Source organism: Mus caroli, unplaced genomic scaffold, assembly GCF_978045245.1.
Source record: "Mus caroli unplaced genomic scaffold, Mus_caroli_1 scaffold_11, whole genome shotgun sequence".
Taxonomy (NCBI): Eukaryota; Metazoa; Chordata; class Mammalia; order Rodentia; family Muridae; genus Mus; species Mus caroli.
Window position 1 is genome coordinate 107,037,416 of NW_028227266.1, and position 20,177 is coordinate 107,057,592.

General features: G+C 43.9%; 1 protein-coding gene across 7 annotated transcripts in view; it reads right to left on the reverse strand.

Annotated features, from left to right (window-relative positions):
• Positions 1-20,177, reverse strand: part of Dag1 (dystroglycan 1) — a 68,817-nt gene that overhangs the window by 9,432 nt on the left and 39,208 nt on the right. For all 7 annotated transcript variants that reach the window (XM_021171406.3, XM_029481415.2, XM_085828017.1 and 4 more), the window contains one exon: positions 3,007-3,404. In XM_021171406.3, coding sequence (XP_021027065.1) covers positions 3,007-3,285 — 279 coding nt within the window. In that variant the 5' untranslated portion in view covers positions 3,286-3,404. The remainder of the gene's footprint in view (positions 1-3,006; positions 3,405-20,177) is intronic.

Here is a 20,177-nt window from a genome sequence, read left to right on the forward strand (position 1 = left end):
ATGTTAAAATTATAGGCTTGCTCCCTCCTACCTGACACCAACTCCTCCCCAATTACTCTAAAGAGGAGGTACTAAGCTGGAGTTGCTGCTGGCTCTCCATGGTGCAGGCTGGGCACATAAGGAGGACCTGCAGCTGGAGACTCTCCACGACAGACTAGGGCCACAGCATGGCCTGGAGTGGCACAGACCCAACACTCATACCAGTGTACAGAGGTTTTGAGAATTCAAACCAAGTTTGAGGTGGAGAGGAATCTTTATTCACTCTGCTAGCTTAGAATCATTTGAAGGTCTACTCGGTAACAGGAGACAACATACAAAGTAACATAAAGCGAGAATTTCAAGCGTGTATTTATTACTCAGGGTTTGTTTGTTTGTTTCTGTTTTATAGACAAGTCTTACTCTGTAACCTAGGCTGGCCTTCAACCATCTCAGCCTCCTAGAGTGCTGGGTTTATAGGCAAGCACTATGGCGGGTGACCAGGACAGACATTTAAGAAGGTGACAGGGTTTGTGGGAAGACTGCTCTCACTAGATGGAGAACAGAACTCTAATAGCTCAAAGGATGTTCAAACTGAATCTGAAAGAGATGACAATACTAAGAAAAAGGGCAGAAGGAAAGGAGAATAGAGCCAACAGGCAGACATAGCCCTGGGAGAGGAGTAACCAGAACAGAAAGGGGAGGACGAGGTGAGGGTAAGAGACAAAGAGCAATGGGGAGAGAAAGGAGAGCTGGGGACAGAGTGCAGGGCCTAGATCTTAATGCCAATCAGTAACAGGACACTGGGTAGATTCAAAATGACAAAATCTCTTACTTTAGTATGAAAAAGACTGAGTGAGTCGGGAACATAGATAAGGAGCTTCCTGAGAAGGAACAAGGAACGGCTTGGACAGAGGGTGACAGGCACGAGGTGTCAGCTCTGACTTGGAGACTATCCTAAACACAAATCCTGGTGATAACATCTAAATTACTCTTTCTGTTGTTGCTTGTTTCAGACAGAGTCTCATGTGTTCAACCTGGTCTCAAACTGACTATGCCAGCCTAGGATGGCCTTGAACTCTTAATCTTCCTGCCTCCACGTCTCCAGGACTAGTATTATAAACATGTGCCAACATATTTGACCTAAAATGTTCCTTATGTCAGGCACGGTGCCACACCACTTTAATGGGAAGACACTGGCAAGCAGATCTCTGTGAACACAGTGAGACACCACTTCAAAGACAGGAAAGAAACAGTAACACTGGACAGCCACAGCCACAGTAAGTATTAAAATCATGGGATAAGGCTGGAGATGGCGGCTCAGTGTTAAGAGCACTGACTGCTCTTCCAGAGGTCCTGAGTTCAATTCCCAGCTCACAACTATCTGAAGTGGGATTTGGTGCCCTCTTCTGGTGTCTCTGAAGACAGTTACAGTGCACCCAAAATACAATAAACAAATAATAATAATAATAAATCATGGGATAGAACTCGAGCTGCAGCAAATTAAGAAAACGTTAAAAATACAACCAGGAACAGAAGATGGCTCAATGCTTGGAGTTGCTAGACTTGACACTAAGACATGAGCTGATCCCAGGACCCACATGGAAGGAGAGAACCAAGTCCTCTAATTTCCACACAAGATCCAAGACACACTCCCCTCACCACACCCACACCCAAATAAATGTAATTTAAAAGTAAAGGCTGGAGAAATAGTTTTATCAGTTAAGAATACTTTCTTCTTCCCAGCACTTGGGAGCCAGAGGTAGATCTCTGTGAACTCAAGGATAGTCTAGTCTACATAGTGAGATCCACTCCAGCCAGTGCTACATAGTGAAACCCTATTTCAAAAACAAAACAAAATAAAACACCCATAGGCCTCACCAATATAACTGCCCAAATGTGAGCTGTAACAAGGATAAAACCCATGGACATCCCAAAAGTGGATGGAGAAAGGCCAGGAGGTCTCAACCCTACACAGACAACTGTGGGCACCTGAGGACGCTGGGAGGAGAGGTGCACTTCCCCAGGGCGAGCATGCTGATTGGTTACCTAGTACCAAATGGTCAGCCCTGAAAACATTCATACAAGTAACATTATACAGACCAAGCAGGTTGTATTTAGAAATATATATATATATATATATATATATATATATATACACACATACATATATATATATGTATATATATGTATATATATATGCCATGAATTTCCAGAAGTCTAAAGAGGGGTATATGAGAGGGTTTGGAGGGAAGACAAAAGAAGGGAGAAACATTGTAATTATTTTACAACTCAAAAAAGGAAAAAAAGGGAGAAAAGAAAAGGAAAAAAGGCTACATTTCTTACAAGGCCCAAAGTTCAGTGCCCAGCACCCATGCTGAGTGGTTCAGGGCCACTTCTGTCTCCGAGACGGCTCGGTGGTGAAGAACACTGAGTGCTCTTCTAGAGCGCTTGGTTCTCAGCACCCAAATGAGAGCTCACGACCATGTGTAACCCCAGTTCCAAGGAACACACATCCTCTTCTGACTTCAGTGGCACACATACATACATGTAGGCTGCACACACAGTTTAAAAAAGAAAGAAAGCCGGGCGTGGTGGCGCACGCCTTTAATCCCAGCACTCGGGAGGCAGAGGCAGGCGGATTTCTGAGTTCGAGGCCAGCCTGGTCTACAAAGTGAGCTCCAGGACAGCCAGAGCTATAAAGAGAAACCCTGTCTCGAAAAACCAAAAAAAAAAAAAAAAAAAAAAAAAAAGGAAAGAAAAAGCTGTTGCTGGGAGCTTTCACAGCCTGGGCCTTAAAGAAGGAATGGCTCAGGTAGGAGTCATGGCCCAGTGAGTCTGACAGCTTCTGATCTCTGCAGGCAGCAGGCACACATGTGGTATTCATACATACATGTGAGTGCTCAAGCCAGCCCCGTCTCAATAGATAAATCAGTAAGATACAACAAAAGAGGAAAAGGCATCGAGTATCAGAACTAAGTGGAAGAGGGGACCTCTCCCTCCCTCAGCTGTGTTTGCATGCAGTCTCACCTTGATGATCTCCCCACTGGAGGCAATTAAATCCGTTGGAATGCTCACTCGAAATGAGCGCCCAACAACAGCCGTGCCGTCTGGAATGCCAACCACGGTGGGAACAGCCTCCTGGAAGTCGGAGAGAACTGAGTGCATGGATGCCTCAAGCTGGTTCTTCCAGTCCCTCACAGCCTCTGAGGGTTCACTGGGCCAGTGGGCCTGAGCCACAGCCACAGACAGGAGGAGGAGAAAGGTCTGTCCCCAGAGGGGGTGCAGTAGCCAGTTGTCCACAGACATCCTCACCCAGGCTAGTGTTTGTTCAAGCCACCAACTGCTAAGGAAGAAAGCAAACGATGTGGTCCCAGGGTAGGATTCTCACCCTCTGCACAGCTGCTCCATCCTAGAGCACCCAGCGCCTACAAGAGAAGAACAGATTCAAACATTCAAACCATGTTGGCGGCTTTGAGACTGTACACTTCCCCAGTGTTCTGCCAAGACATTCTGCCCTCCTAGAGCCTCTTAGTCCTGTGTCCTTCAGCAGCTACTTAGCGATGGAAACTGATTGGTCTAGTAAGGGTAAAATAACACTGAAGTTTGAAATTTTATATAAAAACAAAACGTAAAATAACTCATTAGTAATTTAAAGGGAAGGCTGGAGAGATGGCTTAGTAGTTAAGAGCACTTGCTGCTCTTCCAGAGGACCCAGGTTCAATTCTCAGCAACCACATGGTGGCTCACAACTGTAACTCCAGTTCCAGGGAATCTGACACCCTCACACAGACATGTATATAAGCAAAACCAGTGCATATAAAATTAGTGAATAAATCATCTAAAAATAACTTAAAGGGACAATACATATTGAAACTATAGCATATTAAATCACTCACATTACTAAATGAACAAAAAATTCTATAAAATACAACTAGGTGGAATTAAGTTCAACTGTTTGTTTTGTTGTGAGAGGGAACTCTAAATGAATGGCATTAGCTGACACTCTGTCCCTAAGCAGCACTGCCCCTAGAGGAATGCTAGAGACCAGGCCAGCAAAGCTACAAACACCCCTAAAACACCACACTCAACTTCTCCTTTTCTTTCTTTCTTTTTTTCCTTTTACCTTTATTAATTTTATTTTATTTTAGGTTTTTGAGACAGGGTCTCCCTATGTAGCCCTGGCTGCCCTAGAACCCATTCTGTAAACCAGGCCAGCCTAGTGCTCACCTGTTTCTGCCTCCAGAGTGCTGAGCTCTAGGGAGTATGCCAGCACACCCAGCTGAGTTATTTTCTATGTATGAATGGTTTGCCTGCATGTATGTGCACCACGTGTATGCCTGTGTCCTCAAAGGTCAGAAAACGTTTCAGATCCCCTGGAGCCATACTTATGGATAATTTTAAGCTGCCATATGAGTGTCAGGAATTGAACCCAGGTCATTTGCAAGAGCTACAAATAAATGCTTTAAATCACTAAGCCATCTCTCTAGACTCTCCAAATTTTCTTAAATCAATCATAAAAATATGGAAGAATGATAGCGTTGACAAATCTGCATACTCAGGTATGTATGACATTAGCGTGTTTTCTACTGAGTCACGTGATATGAAATAACTCTTAAGCAGGGTGTGGTGGCACACACTTGGGCCTGTAAATCCTAGCACTCAGGAGGCAGAAGGAAAAGGAAGGAGAAGGACCAGCAGATTAGCCAGGGCTCTACAGCAAGACTCTGCCTCAAAGAACAAAGCAAGGGCCATCGAGACGCCCGAGTAAAGATTCACACCACCAAGCCTAATAACCTGAGTTCAATCACTAGATCCCATATGGCAGGAGAGAGAAGAACTGGTTCCCACAGTTGTCCTACTGTGTACACACACACACACACACACACAAGGGGGTGGTATGGGCATTAATTACTTAATTGCAAAACATGGTGACACAGGCCTGGAATCCTAGCCCTGGGAAGTGAAGCCAGGAGGACCAGAAATACAAGTATCCTGGACTCTATAGGGAGTTGGAGACCAGTTTTATAACTTTTGGATTTGAATTGTTCCCATGAGTGTTGGGGAAATTTTGAAATAGTAACTAAAACCCAAACTCGCATCGGTATCTGGAGACTCTGCCCTATTTATCCCACTTCTTGTCTGTTCCCCACTCTCCCTCCCTAACCTGCCCCAGCTGCTGGGCTGTGAGTGGGCTTCAGCAGTGAAGTTCCTGTCTAGCATGTGCAAAGCCTGTGCTCAACTCCTGGAAGCACGGAAGGGGTACATTTCAGTACTAGGCGTTCACCTAATGGATACACAGGAGGGTGTGGGCCTTTTCATTTTTACTACTTTTTTTTTCTAATTTAGTTCATTTACTTTTCCATCTAATCTTCTAGGTCCAGTAGATCTTTTACTTCCCCGGCCTGATTCTCAATTTTAAATCTTAGCTTATTTGGAAACAGCACTAGTTATAAGACACACCCTACCCCACTAAAAGCATGAGCTTAGTCCTACTATCTGTGGTCACATGTCACATGGGGTATCTGTTTCACAGGCATGACTAACAGCTCTGCATTTAGCAGTCAGGCAATGTCCAGGGCACAACTCCAACTACTATGTGCTGGTTTTCCATGCTCTGGGGAGAAAAGACAGTTTCTGCTACTTGGCTAAAAGCAGCCTGAGTGTCTTTCTGATGCTGGCTTTCTATAAGCAAGAGTCATGCCTGCTTGTGCTAGAAGCCTTATAAATTATATCCACATGCCTATATAAGCTGTCCCTCTGGGACAAATTTTCATTTTTATTTCTTTACTGGGGAGAGGGTGCATGTCACAGCAGGCATACTGAAGTCAAAGGATAACTTTGGGGAGTCTCCTTTAATCACATGGATCTTAGGATTCATAGTTCATCAGGATTGGCACCAAGTGCCTTTACCCATTAAGCCGTCTGACTAGCTCTGGAAAATTTTTGTACAAGTCTCAAATGCTCATTCTTGGTCACCAGAGATAGTCTCCCTTCTTGCAGGGATCAAAACCCAAAAGAACAGTACAAATTCAACCACTGTTGTATAAAGCTGGGGGGCTACAATCTGTTAGGAGAAAGGGTACAGTGCTCCTGACGAGGCACGCAGAGTTAACACTTCATATACATGTACACCTTCTGTGACACCAGGTCTCATGGTCGATCCTCTGAATAGATCGTACCTGCCCTCACTCACTGCTGTCAGAGCTCTCCTGAGAGATGAGCAGTGTGGTGCCGACAGGGATGCAGGGCAGTGCACACAAAGCAATCTGCACTCCCAGGGATGCCCTATGCCAGCAAAATACAATTGCATAAAAACAGGCCCTCTTGGAGCTTAACATAGACCCTGGCTCTCTGAACAACATGTCTAGTGGCCCTGGTATACAGGGTAAAAGATAAGTTTGTCTGACAGCAGCCTTAGACACTCTCTATCCCCATAGACCAGAGAAACTTGGAAGGTATTAGAAGAGCTGAAGAAGCCAAATATGGGTGACACAGGCCTAAACTCTTAGCAGCAGAGAAGCTAACACATGAGGATTTCAAACTTGAGGCTAGCTTGGGCAACCTAGCAAATTCAAGGACAGGAGGGCTACAACAGGGAGACTTTGCACCCCAAAATGTTTAACTAATTAAATGTGTTAGAGGTTTGGATGGGTGGTGCACACCTAAATTCCACTACTCACATGGCCAGATTGGACTACAAAAAAGTGTTGGTGCCTACAGAACCTGGGAAAGACAGAGCCTTCTTTCTCTGTCAGCAGTGTAGGAGCAGCCACTCAGGCTGCTCAGGACTTCCCTGAGAGCTCGGAGACTCCCCGACCTCACTGCTGAGCCAAGCATACAGTAAGCATCTAACAGCCACATCTTCGCCTGAAGGTAAAAGAATATTTGAAGACAAGACTCCCACCAAGCTCTTGGGAAGTCTGCAGTAATCTATCAGACGCCTTTAATCTAAAAATGGAAGTCTCAAATGGGCAGAAGCAAAGTGACATTTCATAAGTACCTAAAAGGTAACCCAAAATATCAAAAGTTGCCTTGGAAGTAGAAATTATACATCAGCCATTTGATACATGGGGAATCAAAATCACTATGCTGTGTCTGGCAAGGACTCCAGTCAGCTGAGGCAGAATGAATGCAGCAGGAAAGGGGCCTTCTAACCCTTCTTATCACCTATACAGAGCCCTACTTAGACATAACTGAAGCATGTCACCTGCTGGGAGGCACCAGGCCTTTATGACCCTATCATGTTCAGAAAGCTTGAGTACCTGAGGAGTAGAGAGTCTTATTCCCACAGACCTGGGCCCTGGGACAAAGGCAGCTCTGGACCACTCTGGTGCCTCCCCACATGTAATGTGTGCCTGTGCTCACGGGGGACTCAGTTAGTGCTCCACTCAGTGAGTTCAAAAATTAAATGCACATATGGTATATTCAGTCCACAATAACCAAAACTCCAGGAATAAAACTTTTACCTATCTTAACCTAAAAACTCTTTAAAGAGCAGCTATGAGTTTTCACTCTCTAAGAATAAAGGAAAAGTTGTAAGATCCAGCTCCTTGTGAACCACACTCTACTTACTGCTGCTTCACACACTGCTAGAATGGAGGGGAACACTCACCAGCTCTGCTACCTTAAAGCCTTACTGACACTGTCAGACATCTACTGCTCACTCTTGTAATTAAAACATTTAAGGAAAATGAGATTTTCCTCTTAAAACACAATTAAAATAATGAAGTACTAAGTCTCTGTTTTAAATGGTCTTGGGAAAATTAAAAAGAAATTTTAATTAAAACAATCACTTTAGGCTACACCTAACAAAAAGGCTTTTTTAGTCCACATACACAAAAGTTAAAATTCAATACTGTGAGTTCAATATTAACAGAAAACCTCTGTAAAGTTAACTGGTTAAAGCAGTTCAGTCTAAAAGGCAGACAGGGATCTAAACACAGCGAAACCCAAGGCTGTGAAATTTATTTGGACTCCAAATATGAAAAAGACAAGCGGACTTTCTGCTTCCAGTTTTTAAAAGGTCTTTTGTACTCTGTAACACAGATAAAGAAGGTTGCTGGCGAGAATTTGAAGTCTCACCTAAGAACCGTTCTTGACTCTGGAAGCAGCCAGGATTTCTCTGGCATGATATTGGTAAGAGATGATTTCAAGCCATGGGGAGGAACAACCAGGCCCAGTCAGTCAGAAGCAGCCAGGGCCACATAAACAGACTTAAGGGTAAAAACCTGTGGGAGAGAAAATTGCCGCCTCTGAGAAGTAAGCACACCTATCCTGTCCATCAACGAGAAAAGCTACTTTAAAAGCCTCTCTCACTTAGAAAACGTCTGTAAATCCTCACTTATCACAGGTACCAAGGAAAGCTACAGGGGGCAGGGAGTTCTGCTGATGGTGGCTTGATTTTTTCCCAATAATCACAGAAACGAAGCAAAGACCTCAACCTTTATAACACACACAGGTGAAAACATGTGCTAGAGAAGGGGGAAGAATATAGTTGAAAGCCCAGAACTAAACAGCTGTTCTCTACTAGACCCTGGTCTGTAATCCAAGCTGACTTTGAATACCCTGTGTGGGAGGCTCACTGAGCAATTCCACACTCCATTACACTCCACATGCAGTGGTTAAATATTATTCACTATTAAGTCACACTTAAAAACTGTTCACATGATGAATTTTATGGCATGAATTTCTCTCCTATTTTGTTATTTCGGAGACAGGATATTGTGTCCAAATTGACCTCAAACCCTCTAGTGGGTTCTGGCCTTGAACTCCTGGTTCTCCTGCCTCCATAGCATGTACAATTATGCCCAACTTATGCAGTTTTTTTAAACAAGATTCACTTTAACTCCTCCCTGCAATCCCAATATTTAGGAGGCTAAGGCCAGGAAACTGGAAAGAACTGAAGTCTCAACTTTATAGTGAGATCCCATCTCCAAAAGTAGTTCGGGGCTGTTTATTTTAGAGCCAGGCCTATAATCCTAGCTACTCAAGAGACTGAGGTAGGTGGAATACAAGGTCAAGGCCTGCCCAGGCAACTTAATAAGACCCAAATTCAGGAGTATTAATAAAATAAATAAAATGCAAAAGACTGGGAATATAACTAATGGTTAGAGGTTCCTAGGTTCAATCTCCAGTACACCCCACCTCCTCAACAAAAAGAAAAAGGAAAATGATAACATAAATAAGCTCAGGGCGACAGGTTTAGCACACCTTTGATCCCAGCAGTGTGAACGCAGAGGTGCTCAGATCTCTGTGAGTTCAAGCCATCTTGGCCTACACAGCGAGTTACAAGACAGCCAGGGCTACACAGAGGAACCCTGTCTCAAAAACAAAACAAAACCAACTCTGGGCTAGGGGACATGCTTACCATGGAACAAGGTCCTGGGTTGAACCTGAAGCACTTACACATGCCACATTTTTTTAAAATAACATGATGGAGCTGGAGAGATGGCTCAAAGGTTAAGAGCACACTGGCCATTCCTACATAGGTCCTGAGTTCAATTCCCAGCACATTATAGATGGTAACTCACTACCATCTATAATGGAATCTGATGCCAACTTCTGTAAAATACCCTCTTCTGTCATACAGGCATACATACAAATAGATCACTCATATACACAAATAAATTAATCTTTTTTTTTTTTAAGTAAGATATCGACTTTGAAGTTGGGAATGAAGAGATGGCTCAGAGGTTCAGAGTGTGCTGTTCTCATAGAGGACTTAGTTCTGGCTCCCAGGCAGTATAAACCCTGTAAGTTCAACACCGTGGAGGACTTGGCCTCTGCTCTGCCTGCCCCTGCATACACATACTCCTGCACAGACACACACCACACGGGGACGTTTATGCAAGAGCTGAGCAAGAGGCACAGCTCACTGGAAGAGGGCTTGCTTAGTATGTGCAAGGTCCTGGGCTTAGTCCACAGCACTGCAAAATTAACCAGGAAACATTATTCAAACCAAGCATCCAGCAGGAGGAAGGCAGAGACATAGGGGACAGGATCACAGCAAATTTCAGGTCAGCTAAGGATACATAGCAAGGCCTTGTCTCCAGAAAAATCAAAGCATTCCTCAGAATCATGCAATTTAGACATTTTAAAAAAAAATCCACAAGGATGCCTTAGGAGCTCATTTCCATAACAGGGTCCAGTCTTTAACAGTCAATGCCTAAACTGGTCACTAAGGATGGAAAAGGGTTCAAAAGAGCCCAGAGACAAGGGCTAAATCTAATCATCCATTTGGTTAAAGCAGATAGTACAGGAGGTGTAGTGGAAGTGGGGGCTGGGGCCAGGGGTGGATGGCCAGACTCGGTAGGAATGTACCTTCAACTCACATGGCATCCAGGAATCCAATAAAAGCAAACTACAATTATCTTAAGACCACACAATTAACACTTCAGCACACATCTGCAGACTGCTTACCCTGAAGGATAGGTGTGAGGCTTCAATTACTGAGCAGTCTTTCTAAATTTCATACTCTATTCAATTAGGATTTTATATGCATTACCAAATCACAAACAGTAATCCACTTAACTAGGCAGTCACAGGCACATACCAATGTTCTAGAGCACATTTATGATAGTGGCCATATAAAATTACAATAAAGCTAAAAAATTCCCAATGCCCAACCACAATACAAGGTACCACTCACACTGTGGCCACTGGTGTAAAACCTACTAGGCTGCTAGTCAAATAACAGTAGGACATATAGAATTATATATAGTACAGTACATTTAAAAAGGAGCAGCTTGCTGGCTTATATAGTTACTATACTTTTCAGTATTAAGAACTTACTCCTACTTATGAGTAAGAAAGTGTGAACTGGGGTGGAACTGGGGTGTAGCTTTTAGGTACAGCATTTGCTTAGCATGCAAAAGTTAAAGGTTTACGTCCCTACTTAGAAAGGGAGAGAGAGAGCGAGCAGCTGGAAGAGCCTTCAGGGAGAACTCCACAGAAGACAGGTACAATCAAAGCTGACTCTAAAGACCTCTTGGGTGAACCTGGGGGTAGGCCCAGGCTAGAGAGTACGCAGCTGTCTATGCGGTTTGTTTCTAGGGAAGTGGGTTTGAAAGGGGGATTTCTATATTTTGTCTGTTTGGTTTTGAGGCAGCATTTCTTGTAACTTATGGGGCCTCAAACTTGCTATGAAGCAAAGAATGACTTTGAACTCTTGATCCTCCTGTATCTACCTCCCAAGCACTGGGAATACAAGCATGAATCATCACTCCTGTCTGGTTTTACAACAAAAAAGCTTTTCTTTTCTTTCTTTTTTTTTCTTTTTCTTTTTTCTTCCTATTTTTGCATTCCTTGAATTCCAGCACTCAGAAGGCAGAGACAGAAGAGTTCTATAAGAGATCTCTGTAAGTTTGGGTTAGCCTAGTCTACATCGAGAGTTCCCAGCCACCCACAGCTACATGGTATACCATGTTCAAAATAAAAGCCAAGAAAAGGGGCTGGCGAGATGGCTCAGTGGGTAAGAGCACTGACTGCTCTTCCAAAGGTCCTGAGTTCAAATCCCAGCAACCACATGGTGGCTCACAATCATCCGTAATGAGATCTGATGCCCTCTTCTGGAATGTCTGAAGACAGCTACAGTGTACTTACATATGATAAATAAATCTTTAAAAAAAAAAAAAGCCAAGAAAAAAAGAAGAGGAAGAAGGAGGAAGAAGAAGAAGGAAGGGGAGGGGAGGGAGGGGTCTGGTTACAAGTGTGTTCAAGCTCAGCCTAGGCTACAGATCTGTCCTATGTAGCCTGGGCAACTGTGTAAGACTCTGTATTAAAATAATACAGGCAGTGATGGTGCACGCCTTTAATCTAGGCGTGCAGAGGCAGAGGCAGGCAGATTTCTGAGTTCGAGGCCAGCCTGGTCTACAGAGTGAGTTCCAGGACAGCCAGGGCTACACAGAGAAACCCTGTCTCGAAAAAACCAAAATAAATAAATAAAAACTTGGAACTGGGCTGGATGTTCACCTGCTTAGCATGTGAGGCCTTAATGGAATTTATTTATTTTATATATGAGTACAATGTTGATGTCTTCAGACACCAGAAGAGGGCATCAGATTCCTTTGGTTGTGAGCCACCATGTGGTTGCTGGAACTCAACTCAGGACCTCTTAACCAGTGAGCAGTCTTAACCACTGACAGGTACAATCAGCCCCTAGATTCAATTCTTAAAGAAATTATGTTTATAAAATTATGTTATATTCAATGTGCAATTGATTTGTGTTCTAATCTGTGTCAAAAAACCTGAAAAATTTATAAAGTTTCAGTAAGCTAAGATTATTGAAGGAAAAAAATTAAATCTAATTTATTTTTATTTTATGCTCACTGGTATTTTGCCTGCATGTATATCTGTATAAGGGTGTCAGAAACCCTAACTGGAACTCTCTTTTGGGCATTTTGTTCTTTTAGAAGTATGAACCTAACATAGGAAAGTTAGTGATTTCTCAGAAGCTGCAGCCATGGTTAAGATTTAAGATCAAGTAAAAGAGCCACTTAAACAAAACAATCTGTGGTGGGAGGAATTCTTCTAGCAGGGAATTCCCTGGGCAAAGACAGTGGGTACCAGTTTTGTCGGTGTGTTGATTTATAAACAAGGTGTGTATTTCTGGCATGAAAAATATGTTCCTGATGGTCAAGCTTTACGAATGTGTTCAGGAAAGAAGGTAGCTTAAGCAAGTTGTCACGACTTTAAACATTGAAGGTTGAAGTATCCGTTTAAAACACGTGGTACCATGGCAGCTTAGAGCAAGTACGTGTACATGGCTCTCGGTCACAGAGCTGTGACATCCTCTTTGATCCTGAGGCTCTGACCTGCTGAGGTCCCAGCCCTGTATCACAGGCTGTTGGCAGGGTCACTGGCTGCAGTTAATGGTCTGTGAGAGTATGTTTTTGTATGTGGAGGGAGAGGAGCGGGGCAGTGATTTGGGAGTGTTCTACATCATTGGCCAATTAGGTCAGAAGGACCAGCAGCCATCAGAGTTTTCTAAATTCAGTTCTTTGAAGCAGATTACATTTAGAGGGTTTTAGTCTTTCCTATTACAATGGAAAAAACAAACCAGGAAGCTTAGCTCTTAACTTGAAAACATAATCAAGTGGTCAGGGCCTTTCTGCATGGTCAGTCATTGAGGGTGAAGGAATGAAGTAATGAAGTAATGTAATGAAGCCCTCGCCCTTGCAGATATCCCATGAGTTCCCTGCCTCCTGGGGGAGGGAGCAGCAGATTAAATATGGTCATGACCTTGCACTGGCCTCTTCACTCTCCTTTCTTCTCAGGGCAGGTCTCCTTGACTCCTGAGCCTGCCTTCAAATGGCAGTGCTACTCTGACCCTTTGTATTGAGTTGGTGGGAGTTAGCGTAAGTACAGATGGAGTTTGGAAAGGTCGAAGGCAGCTTTAGTTCTGGGAAGCACCTGCCTGGAAAAGCATGACTATTCGTTGTTTCATGATGAGGGTATACTCTGAGCATGTGTTAGACAGTTATGACTGTCATATAATGCAAACCTAGGTGATACATTTAAGTTGAGGTTTTATAGTACGGCTTATTTCTCTTTGACCACAAACTTACAGAGACTGAGTGTAATGAATAATATTGACCATTGTATATACTAACATTTCTGTATTCAAATATATCTAAACATAGAAAAGTCACAAGAGAAATACAGCATAAAAGATAAAAGATTGCCCCCCCCCCCAAAAAAAAAAATTAGTCCAGCCATATGGGCTCTCAGTGTTAGCAGAGCTATTTACCAGACTGGAAAGTGCTCTGGCCGAACCTGGGTAAGTGGGGTGAGTGGTGAGCGGACCCAGAGCCCAGAGTCCTTACTATGCATTATTGTTGGCTTTATAAACACAGTTTAGGCTATATTAAATTTGTTTATGGTTTTAGCATTTGAGATAGGGTTTCAGAGAGCATTCCAAACTGGCCTTGAACTCCTGATCCTCTTGTATTAGTCTTCCTAGTGTTGGAATTATAGACATATACCATCCATTCAAGTTACACTTATATTAGCCGGGCGGTGGTGGCGCACACCTTCAGTCCCAGCACTCAGGAGGCAGAGGCAGGCGGATTTCTGAGTTCGAAGCCAGCCTGGTCTACAGAATGAGTTCCAGGACAGCCAGGGCTACACAGAGAAACCCTGTCTCAGGGGAAAAAAAAAAGTTACACTTATATTTACTTACTTATTTTTTAAATTTCTTCAAGAGGCTGGACTTAGTGGCCCATGTCTTTAATCCTAGTAATACTTAGGAGGCGAAGGCAGGCAGAGCTCTGAGTTCCAGACCAGCCAGAGCTATACATACAGTCAGACTCTGTCTCAAAAAAAAGTTTTTTCTTTCAGGGTCTGACATCTGGCAAAGTGCTGTTGTGCACGACTGTAACCTGAGTATGCTTCCCAGAGCCCACACACAGATGGGCTGAGAGAACAGACTTTAACAAAGTTGCTCTCTGACCTCCATAAGTGTACCCATACATCCATCTCACACACACTGATAATACTAATAAATCTTCAAAAATGTTCTTCAAGGGCCTGAAGAGATGGCTTAGTGGTTAAAAGCAATGGCTGCTCTTCCAGAGGACCTGGAATCTTGTGGACTCTTTGGGAGCCCTGTTTGCAAAGCTATGTCACTCTGGCTGGTATGGCAGGCCAATGTCAAATAGGGAGAACAGCGAGACCTGCCATATCTGGCTTCAGGATCAGGCTAGCCTAAAGAAGCACCCAAACGCACAGCTTCTAGGAACTGCAGAGGCAAAGGTTCCCAGGTCAGGTCCTGAAGTCCTCAAATTGCTAGCTTTCCCAGTAGAAGATGCTGTGCAGCTTATTAGGAGCCAAATATAGACTAGAGTTCGATGTTTAGTTTTTAGCATAGGCTCCTCTACACCAAGCAAGTTCACTGCTATGGCTTGAATCTAAAACATCGCCCAAAGGCTCACGTGTCAGAGGTCTGGTTGCCAGCTGATGGCCATGGTGAAGTGATCCGACCAAACTTAACCTACTGATGAATTCATAATCAGATGGTATGACAGGGAGGGAGGCAGTACAGATAGGGAGGTGGGGCTTGTTTAGAGGATGTGCGTTACATGGATGGATCTTGTTCCTGGTCTCCCCTACTTATTAAAGTTGATGCTGGTCATGGCACCAGAAATGACAAGCTCCAAACTCTACAAGCATCTAAGACAGCACTTCAAATAGGGTTCATATCATATGCACCTGTACTCATTACTTTTTCTCATGCCCTGCCTGTGTGATATGTATACAAACATAAACCCTCAGAATGGCTAGCAAGAGCTACTTTATTTGATATGAGACAGCCAATATGAAATCATTTCTAAAAAAATATAAGATAGACGAACATTTTAAATCCTCTCTGCCCTTCGTAAGACAAACAGAAGTCCCTACCCAACAGAACTGCAGGCAAGAGCAGACAAGGCTAAGTGACCACCCAGGATTCCAACACTCCATTCAGCTGAGTGGCAGGGGGCACAAGTATAATAAGCAACACCAATTTCTCTGGCAAGATTTGTTTTTATATATCCAGTCTGTTCTCAAAACCTTATTTTCTAAGTAAATACAAAATAACGGCAGCTACAATAATAATTAGCAGCATGAATGGAGATTACTTGGGCAAATAACAAATTATCGTTGAATAAAGTAAGTATCACAGAACACCTACTGCTTGCTCCAACAATATTACTCATTTCATTTTTCCATAGTATCTTAAGGAAGGAAGGACGGACGGACAGACACACACGAAACACACACAGTAAGAATTATAAGCTGGGCATAGTGGCACATGCCTTTAATCCCAGCACTGAGAATGTAGAGACATGCATGTGAATCTTTTGTGAGTTCGAGGCCAGCCTGGTCTACAGGGTGAGTTCCAGGACAGCCAGGGCCACACAGAGAGACCCTGTCTCAAAAAAACGAAACACACACACACACAATGTTTGCTCTTCCTTAGAGGATTAAAACGTAAACCCAAAGTTTCAGTTCAGTTCAAAATGAGGCCAAAGGTCTGAGACTGAGGACTGCCTTTTAGCTCCACTTCATCCCCTGAAGCCCTACTGTTGTCTTCCATCTCTCCACCACCAGTCTTGTCAGCAAGTCCAAGCTTCTTTCCCCCCACCTGGTTTTTGTTGTTTTGTTGTTTGGGGTTTTGTCTAGTCGGCTGGTTTTGTTTTGAGGTAGGGTCTCTTTACATAGACCTCGGTGTTCTGGAACTCACTACTGTTGGGATTCAGACCCAAGACAAAGGGCTGAGGGGCATGCTTTACATATCAAAACAGACCTCCAGCCCTCCAGGTTCTCCCAGCATCCTTCAGCCCCTATGTGTCTGCAGTTCACTAGAAGCTGGCACGCACCACCCTCTGCCCTGAACTTTCCAGCTAAGGGGGGGGGCGGAGATCCCCCTACCCCAGAGGCTCTTCCTTATATAATCCAGACACTCTGGTCTCCCTATCCTCTCCTCTCTCCCTGTGTGTTCTTTCTCTACTCCTCCTCTGTATCTCCCTCCCCTATGGCAACTTCCCTGATAGAGTGGCTTCCCAATAAACCTGCCTTTATAAACTCTAATTTTGCTTGAACTGGCTCATTTCATCAATGGAGAATAACTTATCAACTATGTAGATCACAATGGCCTCAAAACTCACAGAGATATGCTTGTTTCTCCTCCCAAGTGCTGGGATTAAAGGCATGTGTTCTGGATCTATTTTTTCTTTTTAAAGATGTATTTATTTTATGTATATGAATACACTGTAGCTATCTTTAGACACACACACACCAGAAGAGGGCATCAGATCCCATTACAGATGGTTGTGAGCCACCATGTGGTTGCTGGGTATTGAACTCAGGACCTCTGGAAGAGCAGACGGTGCTCTTGACCACTGAGCCATCCATGTCTCTAGCTCCTGGATCTGTTTTTTTAAGTCAGAGTCTTACTACATGGCCCAAACTGCCCTGAACTCAAGCTCTTCCTGCCTCAGCCTCCAGTGCTGGGATTACAGAGGTATGCTACCATTCCCAGACAATACCCAGATGTATGGCTGGCTCCTCATCCCTCAGCCCTGCATTCTACCTGTGCACAAACAGGACTTGCACATTTCTGCCCAACTCAGAGTGTACTGAAACCATGGGTTCTCTACATACATTCAAGACTATCCATCCTCTTTCTCTTGAAAGATTCTTCTTCCTTCGCCCTCTATTGGTGCATCTCCTGCCCCCAAATCCTAGTTCACTGCATAATGAGCACTCTCGGGGGTGTTCCTACAACACAATTATGCTCCACTTCACCTGGAGCGCTCACTCCTACAACACCTGCCCTTCAACACAACAGTATAAAGTAGTTGCTCAAGAAATATTTGGTTGATGGATGAATATACACTGACATTTTTCTTCATCTGTGGCTCCATACCAAAATTGACCTTCCTTGTTTCTCCAGCTTGAAAAGGATAGACATTTCCAGTGTTGGAGATCAGTGCTCATCTAAGGAAGACAGTCACCAAGGAAATGAGTGTTTCTGGTGGCCTCAGGAGGTGCATGAATCAGAGAAGAGATTGCATCCATGTTTCTGGAAACACTCAACTAATGGACAGTATGTCCTGTTCTGTTTTTATAAAACTGGTTGATTCTTTGTGGCAGGGTGCAGAGGTACCTTGGGCAGACAATGTTCTGCCGCTGTGTGAGCACGGCTAAGTTCTTACTTCAACAAAAGTACAAAAGTTATACGAAAGCAAGAGCAAGGACTCTACCCCTGCCTGTACACAGTGGAGCCACCTAGGCAGAGACTGTACAAATCACACCCCAAAGACTCTGACGTCGGGGTCACAGTTCTCAACCAGCTATTATTATAAATCCCTACTTTAAAGACATAGGAGCCTTGAAATAAAAAGCAGACAGTACACTGAGGTACCCAGGACACACAGTGAGTGAGCACTGAGAAATCCAAAATGAACTAGCTAAAGAAACAGGAAGAGGCCAAACGTGGCAAACACTGTATGACAGCATTCAGGAGGCTGAGACACAAGAACCCAAGTCTGAGGACAACCCCAATCTTACGAAGAGCAGCTGTTTTTTTATTTTTTTTAAGTTTTTTTTATTTATGTGTTTGTGTGTACACCATACATGTTTGTGTGTCAGCAGAAGGCAAAAGAAGTCACTGGATCCTCCTAGAGTGTATTTATAAGCTGCCTAACATGGGTGCTGGTAACTGAACTCAGATCTGCTGGAAGAACAGCAAATGCTTTTAACCTCTGAGACATCTCTCTAACTCAGAGGTTCTCAACTTGTGGGTTAATGACCCCTCTGAAGGTCAAAGGACCCTTTCAAAGGGGTCACACATCAGATATCTACATTACAATTCATAACGATAGCAAAATTGCAGTGATAAAGTAGCAACAAAACAATGTTATGAGTGGGGTCACCAGAACATGATTAAAGGATCACAACATTAGGATCTAGTCCCAAAGAACAGCTTCACAAAAACATAAACAAGCTGGGGGCAGTGATACACGCCATTAATCCCAACACTCAGAAGACCAAAGCAGGTGGAACTCTTTGAGATAGAGGCCAGCCTGATACAGGACAGCCAAAGTTACTGGAAAGTTAAGACCCTGCCTCAAAGAACATACAAACAAACATAAACTGGACTACACTGTGAGACAAACATTCCTGTCCCTCAGACTGCAGAAGTGGTGACATATACCATAATCCCATCATTTTAAAAGCAAAGGCACTGCAAGACCCAGGCCCACCTGGCCTAGAGTGTGGTGGCTTGAGTGAGAATGGCTCCCATAGGCTCATATATTTGAATGACTGGTCCCCAGTTGTAGAACTGTTTGAGGATTAGGAGGTGTGGCCTTGCTGGAAGTGGGGTGCTTTGAGATTTCAAATGCTCACACAAGTCCCAATTTTGCTCTCTGCCTCCTACTTGTGGATCAGACGTAGGTTCTCAGCTACTGCTCTAGTGCCATGCCCACCTGCTCAATGCTTTGCTCCCCAACATGATGGTCACTGATTCACTCTCTGGAACTGTTAGCAATCCCTGAATTAAATGCTTTCTTTTATAAATTGCTTCATGGTGTCTCTTCATAACAACCGGAAAGTAACTTAAGAGTGAGACCATCTCTCAAAAAAAAAGAAAAACAAAAACAAGGAAGACATTCACAAGTAAAGATTTAGACAGAAGTGCTCCTTCTACCTCTCTGACCCCAGCCCTTCCTTAGGGTAGTAGTCATAGTCCCTTGTTCCACTAAGATTTTGTAGCCTGAACTCAAAATATCTGAAGTTGCTGGGTGACCCAGCTTTCTCATTAGTCTTTCTAAGCATCACAGGGCCACTGTCAGCACAGACTGAGTGACAGATAAGCCTGGTGCCTGTGCAGACTAAGTGCTCTACTGCTTCTTCCAAAGACTGGCTCTTCTGCACTCAACAGCCACTGTGAGGAATATCATGTTCTGAATGTAACATATGGCTAGCATGAGACTCAAGATCCCCCAGCATCCCTGCTGAACAGCTAACGTACATATATAATATTAAGAACTGAGATCCACACCAAGAGGCAGAGCTGACTTGAAGCCCAGCTCCCCAAGTACACTTGCTAGAGCCAACCACTGATAGTACCACATGGGCCCAGCAGCTCACAACTGCTATTGTGGATCAAGTCTGTTGCCTTAACAGTTGGACACAACCTAGAGTCTTCTAAGATTGTCTACACTGGGGTTGGTCTTTGAACTTGATGTAGGGGATTGTCTGAATTATGGTAACTGTAGGAAGAACCAGCCCTCCCTGAAAGGCAGCATCTTCTAGACAAAGGGTCTTGACATGAGTGAAAGTGGAGGAGTTAGGCTGAGCACAAGCAAGTAAACACACATGCACCGTTCGTGTATGTGCCGTTCTTTCCCTGCCCTAGATTGTGGCTGTGATGTGGCCAGCTGTCCTGAGCTCCTGCCTTGACTTCCTTGCAATGAGGGGATATGAATTAACTGTACACCAAATAAGCTTTTCCTCCCTTAAGGTGCTGAAGGAAACAGAAAGGAAACTAAAAGTCCAAACACTTGCTCAGTGTAAGACCCCACATAACTAAACAGAGGCAGAACCAGCCATCTGTTCAATTCTCTGTGTACTGACTGCTCCCAGAGCAGCTCCAGGCTTCCACTGACACCTGCACACAGAGAGCCTGCTTTTCCTCACATGGCCCTTTTCCC